The following is a 15,215-nucleotide window of genomic DNA, read 5'->3' on the forward strand; positions in this document are numbered from 1 at the left end:
TAAAACTTCTAATACTCTATTTTGAAAATGGCCATTGTTTTTCCAGAGTACTATAATGATGCTTCTCAGTAACTGTTAAAAATTTGGAATGTTTTAGCTTAAAAGATTTAGAAAGCAAGAATATATTGAAGCTGAGAAAGTATTTTTTTAATTACAATGATAATATCAAACTTAATAGATCACCCTTAAGTGACAAAACAAAGAATAAAGTTAATTTCTGTATTGTTGGTAACTAAGATGATAAATGGGATAAAAGTATATGCTTTGGTAACCTTCCGGTCTAAAGGAAATACCACCACTGTACCCCCAACTGAATAAGAATAATTAAAGGCCTCTTTTTAATACATAACTGTTCACAGCTAGATTTTTGCTGTCCAGAATGACCTGTGCCAAAATGATCTCCAGGGGTATCTTCCAGCTTTATTTTTATTTAGTCTAGATAACTTACTATTAAATGTCAACACTAAAAAACTGCAGAGCCTAGCACAAGTTAGAAATACAATAAATACAGAATATATTTCAATTTTCAAACTATTTCAATAACTGTTATGTCTCATACCTTACAGTTTATCAGTGATTGTCATTTCAGTTGGTATCTAGGAACCTGTAAAGTAAGTTTGGTTATCCCCATTTGACAGAAGAGAAAACACAGCTCAAATAAGTTCTGATTGGTTAAAGACTAATAAGCAGTAAAGCCAAGTTTTAAACTTAAAAGATCCTGTGCTTTTTGTACCAAACTGGCCAACTTATTTTTGGCAGGGCTTGGTGTGAGTGTGCTCTTTAAATACTCTTTTCAGTTTCTCTAATGGTTATTGGCATATTCAAGGTTTTTGTTTCTTTTCTGACACTTTGGAATTTTAGTTGTTTGTAGAATTTTATCCATTTCAATTGGATTATCAAATCTATTTGCATATAGTTCATACTCTATTAAGATCCCTGCTCTTAACTACTATTCCCATTGACTTAAGAGTGAACACAGGATGAAGAGCAGGTTTTGAATCTTCATTCTCTTAGCTTATTTGCAATCTTTTCTCGTTTTTTGTCCATCTTATTGGAGTTTTCAAAAGAAGCAGCTTTTCATTTTGTTAATCTTCCTGTTTTAAAAAGTATGTTACTGATTTCTACCCTCTGCTCTTTATTTCTATACACTCAGTTGTAGTTTCTCTTGCCTGTCTCTTCTGGCCTCTTTCATCTTTATTGACTCCCTACCTCCACTAGCTTAAGTTGCAACATTTACCCCAAACTTGTTCTCAGCCTTCCTTTCTCCTGTGCTGGCCTCAACAATACTTTCCTGCTGTCAGTTAGACATCCCCATCAATGTGTCTTCACCAAAAACCTGCTATTCTGCATTCACTCTTAAGTTGGTGAGAGCGGTGATATGACCACGACCCTAAAACTTCAGTCAGGGCTCTGCCACTTACTAACGTGAGGTCTTGGGTCAACTGAGCAACAACTCTGGGCTTTTTTGTTTCCTTATCTTTTTAGAAAGAACTGTTGGGAGTACAGTTGACTCTTGAGCAACAGAGGTTTGCAGATTTTTTTTTTTCAGTAAACACAGTATAGTACTGTAAATATATTTTCCTTACAAGTTTCTTTCCCCTAGCTTACTTTATTATAAGAATACAGCATAATAATACATATAACATGGAAAATATGTGTTACAGTCAACTGTTAAGTTTTTGAAAAGTCAAAAGTTATACATGGATTTTCAACAGTGAGGAGGGGGTCAGCACCCCAACCCCCACATTGTTCAGGGATCAACTGTATTAAATCAGAAGCCATGAAAAGTGCTTTGAACAACATTTAACATACCCTAGCCCTCAATAAATGTTAACTGCTTACTTATAGCATTTCCAGTCTTTTAATCACATAAGTAATCTTTGCCTCGTCCTAATTTTCACTTTGTCTCCTACTCCTCAAACCCAACTGAAAGTCTTTCTCTCAATTTTACCTCTGGAATGTCTTCTAAATATATTCGTATTTCTACTATTCTAAAAGATGATTTTTCCCTCAGTATTTGCAGTAGTATAAATATTCCTCATATCTTCCTGCACCTTACACTTTTTGCTTTTTCTTCAGTCCTTCCTCCATGCTTGTATCAGCAATATCTTTCTAAGAGATTTTAGGGGTGCCTGGGTGGCTCCGTTAAGTGGGTGCTTTTTGTTCAGATCCCAGAGTCCTGGGATCGAGTCCCATGTCAGGCTTCTTGCTCAGCGGGAAGACTGCTTCTCCCTCAAATAAATTTTTTTAAAAAGTAGTATAGTAAGATCTGTTCTTTTATCTCCATCTTAGAAAACCTTCCATTGTTATCGAGAGACTAAGGTGGAAAATCCTGAGCATACCATTCAAGGCCCACAGCTGCTTTTCCAGTCACCCAGTCCCTTCCTGGACAATGTTCTTGCATATCCAAATCATGTAGATTATCTAGAAGGTGCTTTTCTCTCTGCCAAAATCCTATCCTTTTTCCCAGTTTAGGTGCCACTTCTTCCATGGAGCCGCTTTCTAGTCCCCAGCTAGAAGGTTACTCCCGGTTGGGTTCCTATAATATTTTTTAATATATCTATTATAATATATAGAGATAGATATAGATTATAAATATATATATATATTTATGATATATATATATCCCCCTACAGTCCGTAATAACAATGCATTGCAAATATTTTCTGGGTTAGATCTGTTGAATTTAAACATTGAGAAAACATTCTCAATTGAAAACTTAATTCTGGGGGTGCCTGGGTGGCTCGGTTGGTTGGGTATCTGCCTTCAGCTCAGGTCATGATCCCAGGGTCCTGGGATTGAGCCCCACAGCGAGCTCCCTGTTCAGGGGGGAGCCTGCTATCCCTCTCCCTCTGCCATTCACCCCACTTACGCTCTCTGGCTCTCTGTCAAGTAATTTTTTTTTTTAATCCTGCCTTATTTTCAAGATATTATCTGTACCTATGCCAGATTTGATGAAAATCTGTTTCAGAAGTGGAACAGACACCCTGTAAATAAGCTCAAAATGCCAAACTGTTCAGACCAATCTCGTTTTATTTTTAAATATACCTCTTCCAGAAAGGCACTAATATCTTCTCTCCCCTTCCCTTAAATTCTTCAATATCTGCTGTAAGTTGCCACAATAATTACATCAGTGGACCTTCTGTGTAAAATCTCCTCAGCTCTGTCAACTCTTACCCTGAGTAAAGATTCTGATCTACTTTCCAAGCCTCACAACAGGAAATTTGCCAGCATAATTTAAAACTTATTGCAGCCTTCCTCCATGTCTAGTATATACGGAAGGTTTATTTTTTAAAGAAAAATAGTTCAAAAGGGGCACTGCTGATAATCTGAATTTTGAATATTCCTCTTACCATGTTTTATTTACTATTTTCAAAACTGCTATTTTCAACTTTTATCACAACTGCTTTCATCATGGGAAGAGTAATATTTTAAAAGGTACAAAGTTGTTTTTCCTTGGTTTTATGGACCCCAATCACAGAAAGAGGGCACAAGGCCCTGCCAACAATCCTCTAAACATGATTGTTTTCCCCATTCCTACCTCCCATTTGTGGTGTTTTTTTGGTTGTTTTTGAATGGCTCTGGTAGGACAGGTACATTTTGTGAAATTAAAATTCTGAGTAGGTGGCCTTTCAATGCAGCAATTTCTTCTGCAGAATTCTAGTTATAAATTAGGAACCACTGGTCTCCTGTGGTTCTCAAAGTGAATTCCTAGAGCAGCAGCATCACTAGGGTCTTGCAAAAATGTTATAATCAGGCCCTGTCCCACACCTTCTAAATCAGAAACTCTGAGGTTGGGGCCCAGCAAAATCTTTTAACACACTATCCAAGAGGATACTGTTGCATGTTACCTTTGAGAGCCACTGGTCTGCAGTGGTGACTGAAGAGAAAAGGGTGTGTATGTGGGTCCAAGACCTGGAGCTCCAAATACCCTGCTAATGTGTAGAAACCCTATGGACATGAACCACTGTTACTGTGAGGAGTGATGGGATGGGAAAGGTTTAGTATCCAGGGCAAAGGATCCCAAAGAACTCCCAAACAAAAGTTCTCCCTGGCTTCCTTGGGAGATCACCAAGCCCTGTACCAGTCGGTGGCAGAATTCTCAGTAAGGATGGAAGTGAGATTCCATTCATTATTCACAAATATCTAGTGAACCCTATAGAGGCTTTCATGGATTGTAGGATTAAAGTAAGATTGCAGTCCATGTACCCTTGGAGCTTACCGTACACATGGCACCAAACAACTCCTTCCTTTGGCTCTCCTTAGGAGCTCTAATACTAGAATACTGCAGCTCCATTCTGAATACTTTGAGGAAATAAGGTCTTTCAGTTCTCCACCAAAAGTTTACTAACCTAAAACTTTTTTCCTAGTACTACATTTGCTCACTCTAGTTCTTGTTTCTCTGCTGGAGTTAAAAGGGCTAAGAATCAACATGTTGGCTGTGTATGACCATAGCTCAACTTTCTTGTGCTGAGAAGATGGGCCAAAAGAGAAGCCTGATTACCTAGGGATATACAGTCACATCCTGACAACTCTGCCTCAACCGTACGGAAACCAGAGAAGCAAGATAGCAATCAAAACCTCTTTAGCTCCACCTTCTTCTGAGACCCTAAATCCCAGCATGTATAGCTCCTGGCACAGAGGGGCTCAGTACTAACCTTGATAAGCAAAATGACCCGTGCTCAAAAATGCACAGAGATCTGATCTTTTTAACACTCAGGTTCTTAAATATTTCTTAACTTATTCTTTTTCTTTTGTTTTTGTTTTTTTTTTCAAAGTAACCTCTACACCGAATGTGGGGTTCAAACTCACAACCCTATGATCAAGAGTCATGTTCTCTACCAACTGAGCCAGCCACGTGCCCAATTCCTTGGTGAATTCTTAGGTATCCACTCATTTAGTCAGTGATAATTACTAAGCATCATTTGTGTGCCAAGCAATGTGGCCAGACACGGTGCCTCGGTAAACAAGAAACAAGATGCAGTTCTGGCCTCTTGAGGGCCCACAGTCTAGCAGGGGAGATTGCCAGGTGACTAGGCCATTGTAATACAAAGTGGTCGGTGCTAAATGCAACAGGAACAAAAGAACTACATCTAGCTTGGGTGAGCCAAACGGTGGGGGGACAGGCAGGCATGGGATACAGGGTGGATGAAACAGGCTAGAGTTAGAGGGGGTTTTCACTTACCCCAGTTTTGCTTCACTCCCGTCCCTAGGACCCTTTCTATTCTCTTAGTAACATCTTTATCTGTGAGGAACAGTCTTTGAGTCTCAAGGGAGAAATACTGATTACCACACAGTCGCAAGCAATGCTACTGCAAGATTCTAGTGGGGGAATGAATAATAAATGCGCCTACCCAGTAACAGGAGTTGTGCAAGATAAAGCAGCTAAGACTTTGTTTTTAACCAAATGCCCTGGACGCTCCTTTCTTGTTATGGAACAAGGAGAACTTGATTATGATTCATAGAATCATACAGATAACTCTTCTATTACAGTATACAGACATTCTTCACTGTTTTTCTCAATTCAAGTGATGTCAGTATATTTGCTTCATTTTTTAAAGTTGTCCCTTTTCCTTGATAAATTTCCAGTTTTCATGGTCAATGAAGATATTCAAACCCTTTCAGAATTAATGGTTCCATTTGCGATATCTGACATGAATACGCCATTTCTGCCTCGGTGAAAATCTCTGCCTCTGAAGGCTGGGTTTGACAGCACCATTAACTCCCCTTGGAAACTTAACATTTTATCCAAAGGGAAGCTAGGACTGTGTTACCTTTACAGTATTTATTGGGAAACACACCCTTTAGAAGCTGGATGTTTAAACATTCATTTCTAAATGCTCACCTGGAAAAGCGTGTTTGGCCCTTGCAACCGGGCGGGACTCAGTGGAGCAACTGGACTAAGGCTGCTCCAGAAATGTATGCTGGATAGCAGAGGACTCGGGGTCAGAAGCAATCCATTTGGTGTCTGGGAAAGAAAACACATACACAGATTTTGATAAAGGTATCACCTGATTCTGGCCATAATCAGCAGTGCGCCTAGGTACACTAGCCACGAACCAAGAAAAAAGCCTTCCCATCTTAGGAAAATCTGTCAACTATGTAATTTCTGCAAGACTGCGCACGATTTAATTTTCTTCAGTTCCGATGGTATTAGCAATTTTATAAAGGAGAAAAGTATGGGCAAGTTACCTTCCCTAAACACTCTGAACACTGTAAAACTCAAGTTTATAGCAGTATTCATCCAGACGGTTCCTTCAATTTATTTCCCTTCCCACGTTAAAGATGATTTAGTGTACAAAATGGGATTCCATGAGGGGGCCTTTTTTTTTTTATCTATATTTTCTTATTTTCCTACAGTGGCCATCCATTAAACACATTTTAAAGGGCCTCTTGAGCTTCACTTTCATGGGTATCAACGGCCCTTTAAGATTTTAGGACCTGTTGTTAAAATACCCTGTAGCAGCTTCTGCAAAAATTCTGAACTGGGTTTTCCAAAGATTCCACTCCGGATATGAGGCTGATGAGAATTCATCTCCCTGGCAATGGTTTGGAGGAGGAAAAAAATTCTTTCTTGTTAGATTGGGTGTAAAGCCAAAACTCTGGGTTTCCCAGGAGAGTGCCAAGGACTGCATTTGCTTGCACACACACAGCAGGAGTCCTGGCCTGCAAGCGATCTGGAGGACAGAAGAAACAACTCGCCCCAGCTGGTATGTCTGCATGGCTTTTATTCTCAGCTGAGGCAAATTCCCTAGCCCATGGTGGTTTTGCACCTTTGCTGCCTAGAAGGAGCCCCTCAGTGGTTTTGTGATGTCAGTAAGGTGCTCTGTGTAAGAAGCACCACAGCAAAGGCGCCAGCATTGCCAATTACATCACTCTGGATGCTAAAGTGTTATTTTTTCCTAGAATTGGCCCCAGCAGCTTCGTTAATTATCGAGAATATCTGGCATAAACCTAAGTTGAAAGGTCTCTTCTGTTCCGCAGAGACAAACATCCAAAGGTTCTCAAACTGTGACGCTGCTGGAAGGTAAACTAATTTATACCATGTTGAGTCTTTGGTTCCACAGCATTTCCTACACATGGAATAACCTATGAGGTTACTAGAATAAATACATGTTTTAGATAAGCTTCCCACTTCTAATCCAAGGCAGTTTTACAAATATGCCGGGCCATCTGATCTGGTGATTAAGACTGAATGCTTCAGCATGGGCTCTGCCAGGGTTCCAACCTCAGAACCACTACTTACCACCTAGGTAACCACTCTATGCCTTGGTTTCCAAATCTATAAAATGGGGAGGAAAAAAATGCCTACCTTAACGACTGCTGGGAAAATGAAATAAGATGATGTGCATAAAGCTCTTAATATGTGCCTGGCACATAACAAATGCTCAGAAGTGTTGATCACAAGTGTACCCAACATACTTATTCAATGAATTTCATCTGTTCATGGGAGAAGTTCTCAATGTATGTATAAAAGTACTCAGGGTTCTGAAACCAGTCAAGTCAGCCAGTACTTTCAAGGCTCCTCTCAGTCATATTAGGCTCAAGTCCAGAAACTCAGGTCATCTGAGAACTAACATTTGCTTGTTACTCTGGAACGAAATTCCAGCCACATTATGCCTCGTTAACATTCAAAAACTAGTGTGTTCAGGGCCTCCAGTTTACCTACCAATGAAGGTCCCAAAGCTCTTAAGAGACAGTAAGTCTTCTAGACTACAATACCTACCTTTCACTTATTCATGGCCATAAATACACATCCACTCCGTTTTAATCCTTTGAGCAATACATGAAGTTTTATTTTAGTCTAAAATGTGTACCCAGGTCTGGATGTGAGATGTTTGCACATCTGTTTCAAAGGGATACAGGACGTACTCAGAATATAGTAGTCTTCTGTTTCCCATGTTTAATCTTTTGGAATATCTTTTATAACATATGCAAATAAATATTGTGAAATGACTTCATTCGCTCTTCTCCCCACCCCAACCCCTATTCTCCCTGAAGATCCTGTGGCTGTAAAGAAAAAATTATTTGGTTGCTCTTTTAAGGAATGTTCCTATTAATGCTCACCCTTGGTAATCTCCAATACAGTGTGAGTTTTTAGAGCCTCTTTCCACAAGCTCCTGGAATCAAGGTGGGCTGGGCCTGAGGGCTAGACACTAAAGAAAGAAGCCACAGCAAAACGCATGCTTCCTCTTCCTTCACCAAAAAATACTTTAGCAAATGGGCTCTTTTGAATGGCAGACAGGGAGTTCCTGATCCCACCAGCTGCAGGGAAGGAGATGCCCTAGGACCTGAGGCAAAGGGCATTGATGTTCAAGGAGAAAGACCATCTAACCAGGATCTTATTTTCATCCTCCTCAACTCAGTTCTTCCTCCACATAATACACTCTGCTACAAAGCCTGCACATTCAAGCTAAACCTGGTGAGCTGGCATTACCCAGACATCCCCCACCTTTGTGCCCTGGTTCATGGCCCTCTGCCTGGACCATGCCCTCAGACCTCTTCCTCTTTCCTACCCCTGCTTCCCTCTGCCCATCAAAACTCCACCTCCTCAAAGGAGACTTTTCTGCTTTTCCCTCCATCAGGTGACAGTTCTTTTTCCTGAATCTTTGTAACACTTTATAACCCCTTTTTCCCTTAACAATTTCTGTGTCATATTATGGTAATTTGCATATCCTTCTTATACTTCTTTCTGTAGCCTTTAAGGTAGCATGCTCATCTTTATTCCTCCTATAGTACCCGGTTTCTAAATACTTGATGAGCTGAAGCGATCTGTAGCTCTAGGTATATCCTCTCACATGTGACCTGTTGGACATGTCCACTGGAATGCCCATGTTCAAACTGAACGCCTCACATTCTTTCCAAGTCTAGTGTTTCTTAGGACTCCTCCATTTCTATCAACAATACCAGCCATTTATCCACTCAAGAAATAGACTGCATGATAATGTATCAGGTGCCAGAGATACAATGATAAAACAAGAAATGATCCGTGGACTTACAGCCCTATCTACAATCCAGCATCCTTGTCACTGAGATGCAAAATGACCTCCCACTTGCTACAACCTCTGAGGATGACCTGTGGATCCTTCTTTGAACTGACTCTGATTTTTGCCGCCCATTTCCATTCCTGCTGCATTCAAGGCCCTATCAGCTTAGAGATGACATTCAGTAAATGCTTCCTAAACCAGCCCCTGTACCTCTGGTCCCTCTTTCTATCTATTCTGAGCACCGCCACCAAATCAGTCACCCTAAGATGCTATTTGAAATTCTTCCAGTTTCAGGGGAAAAAAATTCCTTAGCCACAATTCTAGGTTTCCCCACAACCTAGTTTCATAGGCTCCTTAATTTCTGTAGATGAACCCTCCTACTTGGCTTGATGTGTCCTGAACACTACAGAATTCCAACCCACTAGTTCTTCAGCACTCGTTCCAGAACTCCCCCGACTATGTAACCCACACTTCCCCGTGCTAGACCCATTCCATGGGTGATCTCATCCATTTCCATGATTTTAAGCACCCCTTACATGATACATGATGGTGACTCCCTAACTTATCTCCAGGCTCAAACTCCTTAGCTCCAGCTGTAGCTGGATATTTGCTCCTTTATGTCCTACAGGCTTCTCAGCCCAAAATGAACTTATAACCAACCTTTCACCATAAGCTGATTCTTCCTCCCATGCTCCTCATACTCAATTCCTGGCTCTCCCCTACAACCTTCACACCTGATTAGTCACCAAATCCTATGGACAATTCCTTATGTCTCTCTCAGATCTCTCTCCTGTGGCCCCATCCCACGGTCACAGCCTTAGATCTAGATCCTCCTTGTCTTTCATCTGGAATATTATCATAGTATCCTTACTGGGTCCAGCCTCACCCCACCCCAATCTACATCATCAGGATGATTTCTAAAACACAACTCTATGTCACTCGTGCCCCATTTCCCACCGCGTCTTTCACCTTTGAAATTTATCCCTCCATCCCTTATTAAACTATTGTACTGCCCCTACATAGTAAGCTAGTTCACATCTTTATGGCTTGGCGGCTGCTCCTCTGCCTACAATGTCCTCCCCTCTTACATGCCAGATGACTGCTACTGATCCTTCAACACCCTGCCCAAGTGTGAACACGTCTCCCATGAAGCCCTGTCGACATTCTTCCCCATCCCCAGCAGCATTAATACCTTCTTCCTTAGTATTTCTTTTGTACTGATTTGGGGCATTATATTAAACCATTTAAGGCAAGTCATGAGCTATTTACAATCAGGGACTATCTAACTGACATTCGTATCCCCAGCTCCAAACACAACAGCTATATGCGATAGGTGCTCAGTTCCTATATGCTGAATTGAACTAAATGATCTTTCCCTCTTCTGTTCCTAATGGTGCTTCTCTGCACTGAGTATCTGACTCTTGCCACGTGCTGTTATCTCTGTATGCCTTATCTTGGCTAGGTCAGAAGGTCTTAAAAATAGGCACCGTATGACTTCTGGTATCCTGTCAGTGATCTGCAAATAGTGCTTGATAATTATTTGCTGAAAGAGTGTAAAAGGAATTACTGTATCTCTTGAGTTAAAACCCCAGCAAGCTGGTAATTTCCTATCAAAACAAGTTTAAAGTTCCTCAGCCAGTTTTCAGAGACCTCTGTCATTTCACATCACCCTAAGTTATATTGCCCCATATTCTTCACCTATTGGACAGCAAGCTATAAGCTCAGGAGAGCAGCAACTGTCTGTCTTGCTCGCCTCTGTACACCCCGATCACTAGCAAATGGTAGGTGTTTACCAGTTATCTCCCAACAAGAACTATTTGCAGATTATTTGATTTGATAATTTGAGGTACCAAGACTTTGGTAAGTCTTTCGGGCTTTAGAAAATAAAAGAGAGGAAATCAGGGTGTCCATTTAACATTTTGTTGTACCAACAGACATCACAAATCTTAGTCTCTCATGGATGCCAACAGAATCCATGACAGTGCCATTCTGGGGTTAAAAACAAATCCTCAGCCAAATAAGGTAACTACTTCTGGAGACTCCTGGAGTTGCCCAAATTCAATAAAAACATCAATTTTGAAGACTTTAAAAGAGAAGTTCAATCACAAATAAGTCTGAATAGCACTGACTCTACTGATCTTAATGAAAGGGGGATCAGAACTCCCTAAGAGTCTAAAGTAGGTGTCGTCAGTGGTAGGAGGGGAAAAAGGAATAGGAGCAGAGCTGGAGAGCAGACAGTGGGACCATGATGGCAACAGATAGAGATGAGAGAGGAGCCAAGGTGGAAAGCGGGAGGGCTCTACCACAGTTCCTTTATCTTGGGCAGTCAGAGCCCAGGGAAGGAAGAAACTTCAGCTGGAACGTCAAGTCACATGGAACTCGACCAGCAACATCGTTCACTGCAAAGAGCTTCTAAAAGGACAACCTCTCTCCTGTAGGGTCGGTATAGAGAAAGCTGGACGCTAAGCTGGAAAAGTGTTGTAGAGAGTGAGATAAAGGGAAAAAACAAACTTTTATCCTCTTGTGATAATGGCCTAGGAGACAATAAGATGAGAGCCCACTCCAGAGCAGAGCTTCTCACAGAACACATCCATTTTACTCCAAATTCCCGCCTGATGATTTTGGCCCAAAGTTGTTACATCTACCAGTAAATGAAAGGAGGTTCTCGCATTCCGGTCCTCTGCCAGCTGTCTCTACTCAATTAGTGCCATTCAAGGCTGCCGCTAATAAAACAGCCTGGGGCATGCATGCTCAGACTCTGATGGTGAGTTCATGCCCCAATGCCCGCACATATCCAAGTTCAGCATCTTAAACATCACACATGAGATTAACAGAGGCCTTGGCATGAATGAAGGGAAAAGCAATGCGCCAACCGCTAATTCTGAACTAACTACATTGCTGAGATGAGGAGGGAGACAATGAACAAAAGAGGCAAATGGAAGGAAGAGGGACAGAGGACACCAAGGTGCAGAAGATACAGAGAATCGGAAGTTCTAACTGGCACTCTTTAGGCTTCCATGGTGCCTGGCTAGGAATCATGAGGGTTTCACATCCTGGCTCCTCCCTCATCTCAATGTCTACAGCTCATGCCATGAGAGATAACATCCTTGCTTTTCTACCAACAGTCCAATATGACCTCTGGCTGAGCTCCAACTACGTCACTTCTCCGTACACAGCTGGCTTTTGTATTCTCTGCCCTCAGTTCCTCATAGTCCATGCTTGACGGGAGTCTGGATGATCATCATGTCTGTCTATATTTGTAATCTTGGATCCTTAAAAAATCAAGAGTAATCTCAGCTGCACTGTATAGATCCCAGCAAATGCACCACAAGTATTTTCGATGGGAATGGAGATTATGGTTTTGGGCGAGTGGCAGAACGACGAACATTTTTTCATGTACACCATAGATGACATTTCAAATCTGAATTTGGGCCTATGCAAGGTAGGTGGTTTAATATGATCCTCGAAGGGAAAAGTAACCACATGACCCTGTTCATGCCAAGACTCTCTTAATCCTACCCTTCCTTCTGCCATATTTCTATCCAAAAATAACTGGGAATTATTCTCGGATAAGATAAAATACAAACAGTTCTTGAGATAAACTATATCCCTGGGAACTTCATTTTCAGGGTATCAAGTTATTAGAGCACACCTTTCATTTCTTCTAAAGCCAACTGTTAAGACAAGTTGACAGGACAGTCCCGCCGGTAACAAAATGTTTACATGCAAACAGTGTCATGTTGCACACAGCACACCCCACAGAGTAAAGTAATTTCTGCAGTCGAAAATGCTAAGGTAGGAGGGAAACCAGTGAACTGTGAGAATGAGACATCACTGCTGCCTGTGGGAGAAAAGCCCCAAGTCTCCTTCAGGAGAGGAAACCCCCAGAATTGACCTGGAAGTAAAGGGAAGGCTTTCACTCCTCCCCTGGGGGGATTGCAGGGAAATGGGCTCACTCTTTAGGATGAGACGGGCTGCTGGAGGTGACCTTGCCTCAGACTGACCCTGAGGATGAACCATGGCTCAAGGCTTAGTTTCTTTCTTTCTTTCTTTCTTTTTTTGTTTGAGATTTTATTTATTTAACATCACAAGTAGGCAGACGGGTGGGGGGGGGCAGGCTCCCTGCTGAGCAGAGAGCTGGATGCAAGGCTCAATCCCAGGACCCTGAAATCATGACCTGAGCTGAAGGCAGAGAACTTAACCCACTGAGCCACCCAGGCGCCCTCAAGACTTAGTTTCTGAGCCACTCAAAGCAGCTCCTGGGGGAGCGAATCTGAGAATCCAAATCCTACATTGATTTCTAGGCCCACCTTAAAGAGCTGGAGGATTGTCAAGCCCAGGCAGGTGTGACTGTCCTGTCCGATCTCAGAGAAACCACCTGGGTGAATGAATATCCCACCTGAGTCCTGCCCTTTCTCTGCTCTCTCCCTCCCTGTGGCCATCCTTGGCTGGACTGGGTACAGAGCCGACCTGCTAGACGGTGAGGGAATTCAAGTCCTGGGATTACACCATCTCCCAAAGCCAACCCTTAACTCCTCTGACTCCACTTAGCACTACCTTGTAGCCACCCCAGCCCCTCAGCTTGATCCAAAGGCACTCTCAGCCTTACATCTACTCTCCTGTCATGGCACCAGACCCCTGCCCTTGCCCTCTCTCTCCTCAGGAAGCCCTGGTCCCCTTTCTTAGACTCCCTGGCACCAGCTCACAAGCAAGGTCCTACCCTTGCAGTTTGGCTTCACTCTCATTCACTCTCATCTGCCCAAGGCACAAGTCCTCTCTTAAAGCATCTGGCTTTCCAGTGCTTTCCCCGCTCCTGTTTTAGGCTTTTCTAGTAGGTCCTGTCTCCCAGTCCTGAGTTGAGCATCCCCTTGTTCACATCCACATTCTATCCCTGCCTCACGTCAAGGTACGCTCCTCCCCTCGGCCCAGCCATACCTTCCTCAGTCCCACTGGGCAGAGCCACCCTAAATTCACTGTGTCCAGATCCAAAACCCCAAGGCCAGCCTGAGCAGCTTTCCTGAGACAACAGGACTGGCCATCTGTTCGGAGGTGGTGATGCAGGCTCACAGAGAAAGCAGATACGGAAATCTGAATTGGCCTCGGTCTGGCTCGAGATCTTTCTAAACCTTACAGCTGTGAACACAAAGGAGGCCAGGGGAGGAGATCCACAGATCGTGCCTACCTGCCCCCCCCCCCAACTTCTCAAGTTACTTCTCTGAGCTACTTCAGGAACTGCTGTTTCTAAGCCACTCACTCAGCAGCTCCTAGTCCCTGGACGGTTTTGTTTGATCAGAAAATGCCTGACCAATAGCACATATGCTCATTCTGACCAGTAACTGAGCCCTGAGCCCTCCCCTCCATGGTGGCCGCTCAGTAGCACTAGCTCACAAGCTGGGGCAGACACAAAATCCTTGGGACACAATCAGTTTGGGAGAAGCCATGGAGAGGAGAGTGGCCAAGAGCTGCTTTCGGCCGTTTGGCAGACTCCACGGATGGTTACGCTCAGGGACAACTGGAGGTTTTCCCAGTGGGCACGCCAAGAACATTTTATTTAAGAGCATGGATTCTGGAGCAGGATAACCAGGTTCAAATTTGCTCCTCCGACCTGCTAGCTGTGTGACCTTGGATGAGTTACTTTACCTCAGTGCCTCATTTACCTCAGCTGGAAAAATGGGACAGAAGAGTATCCACTTCATGGGCCAGCCACGAAGAATGACTGGAGTGGTGCGTGCGAAGTGTCTGGAACAGCAACTGGCAAACGTGAACCCCTGTGACACTGCTGCCCCTTCTGACGGCTACGGCAAGGACAGTGACGGCAACGAGCACAGGGGCAGGTGAGGGAGCTCCCACCGGCCTCACGGTCCCGGGAGGATACCTACCAGCTATAGCTCTCTTGGACCATGGCCGTTATCCCATCCAGTCCTCCCAATTATCCATTTCACAGATGTGGAAACAGCAGAGAGCAAGTGCCCACCGTCTCAGGGCTCCCCAGCAGTGTAGCCAGGAACCAAAGCTGGTCTGTGACACCAAAACCAATGTGCTTCACTTCTGCCACCAAAGTGTGTCCAGTTTTCCAGAGGAAGCAGAAATAGACTTTACCAACCCCGGCTCTGCCTTTGCCCTGCGAACGCCAGCCGGACAAGAAAGAGCAGGTGCATATGATATTTAAAGGAAAAGACTGCCTTCTCGTAGAGGAGTTAATGATGGGTTTTCTCAGAATAGCACTGC

General features: G+C 43.1%; 1 protein-coding gene across 2 annotated transcripts in view; it reads right to left on the minus strand.

Annotated features, from left to right (window-relative positions):
• Nucleotides 1-15,215, minus strand: part of ELK3 (ETS transcription factor ELK3) — a 72,481-nt gene that overhangs the window by 2,551 nt on the left and 54,715 nt on the right. For both annotated transcript variants that reach the window (XM_080810767.1, XM_080810766.1), the window contains exon 4: nucleotides 5,846-5,968. In XM_080810767.1, the coding sequence (XP_080666893.1) occupies nucleotides 5,846-5,968 (123 nt within the window). The remainder of the gene's footprint in view (nucleotides 1-5,845; nucleotides 5,969-15,215) is intronic.

Source organism: Martes martes, assembly GCF_963455335.1.
Source record: "Martes martes genome assembly, chromosome: 8".
Taxonomy (NCBI): domain Eukaryota; kingdom Metazoa; phylum Chordata; class Mammalia; order Carnivora; family Mustelidae; genus Martes; species Martes martes.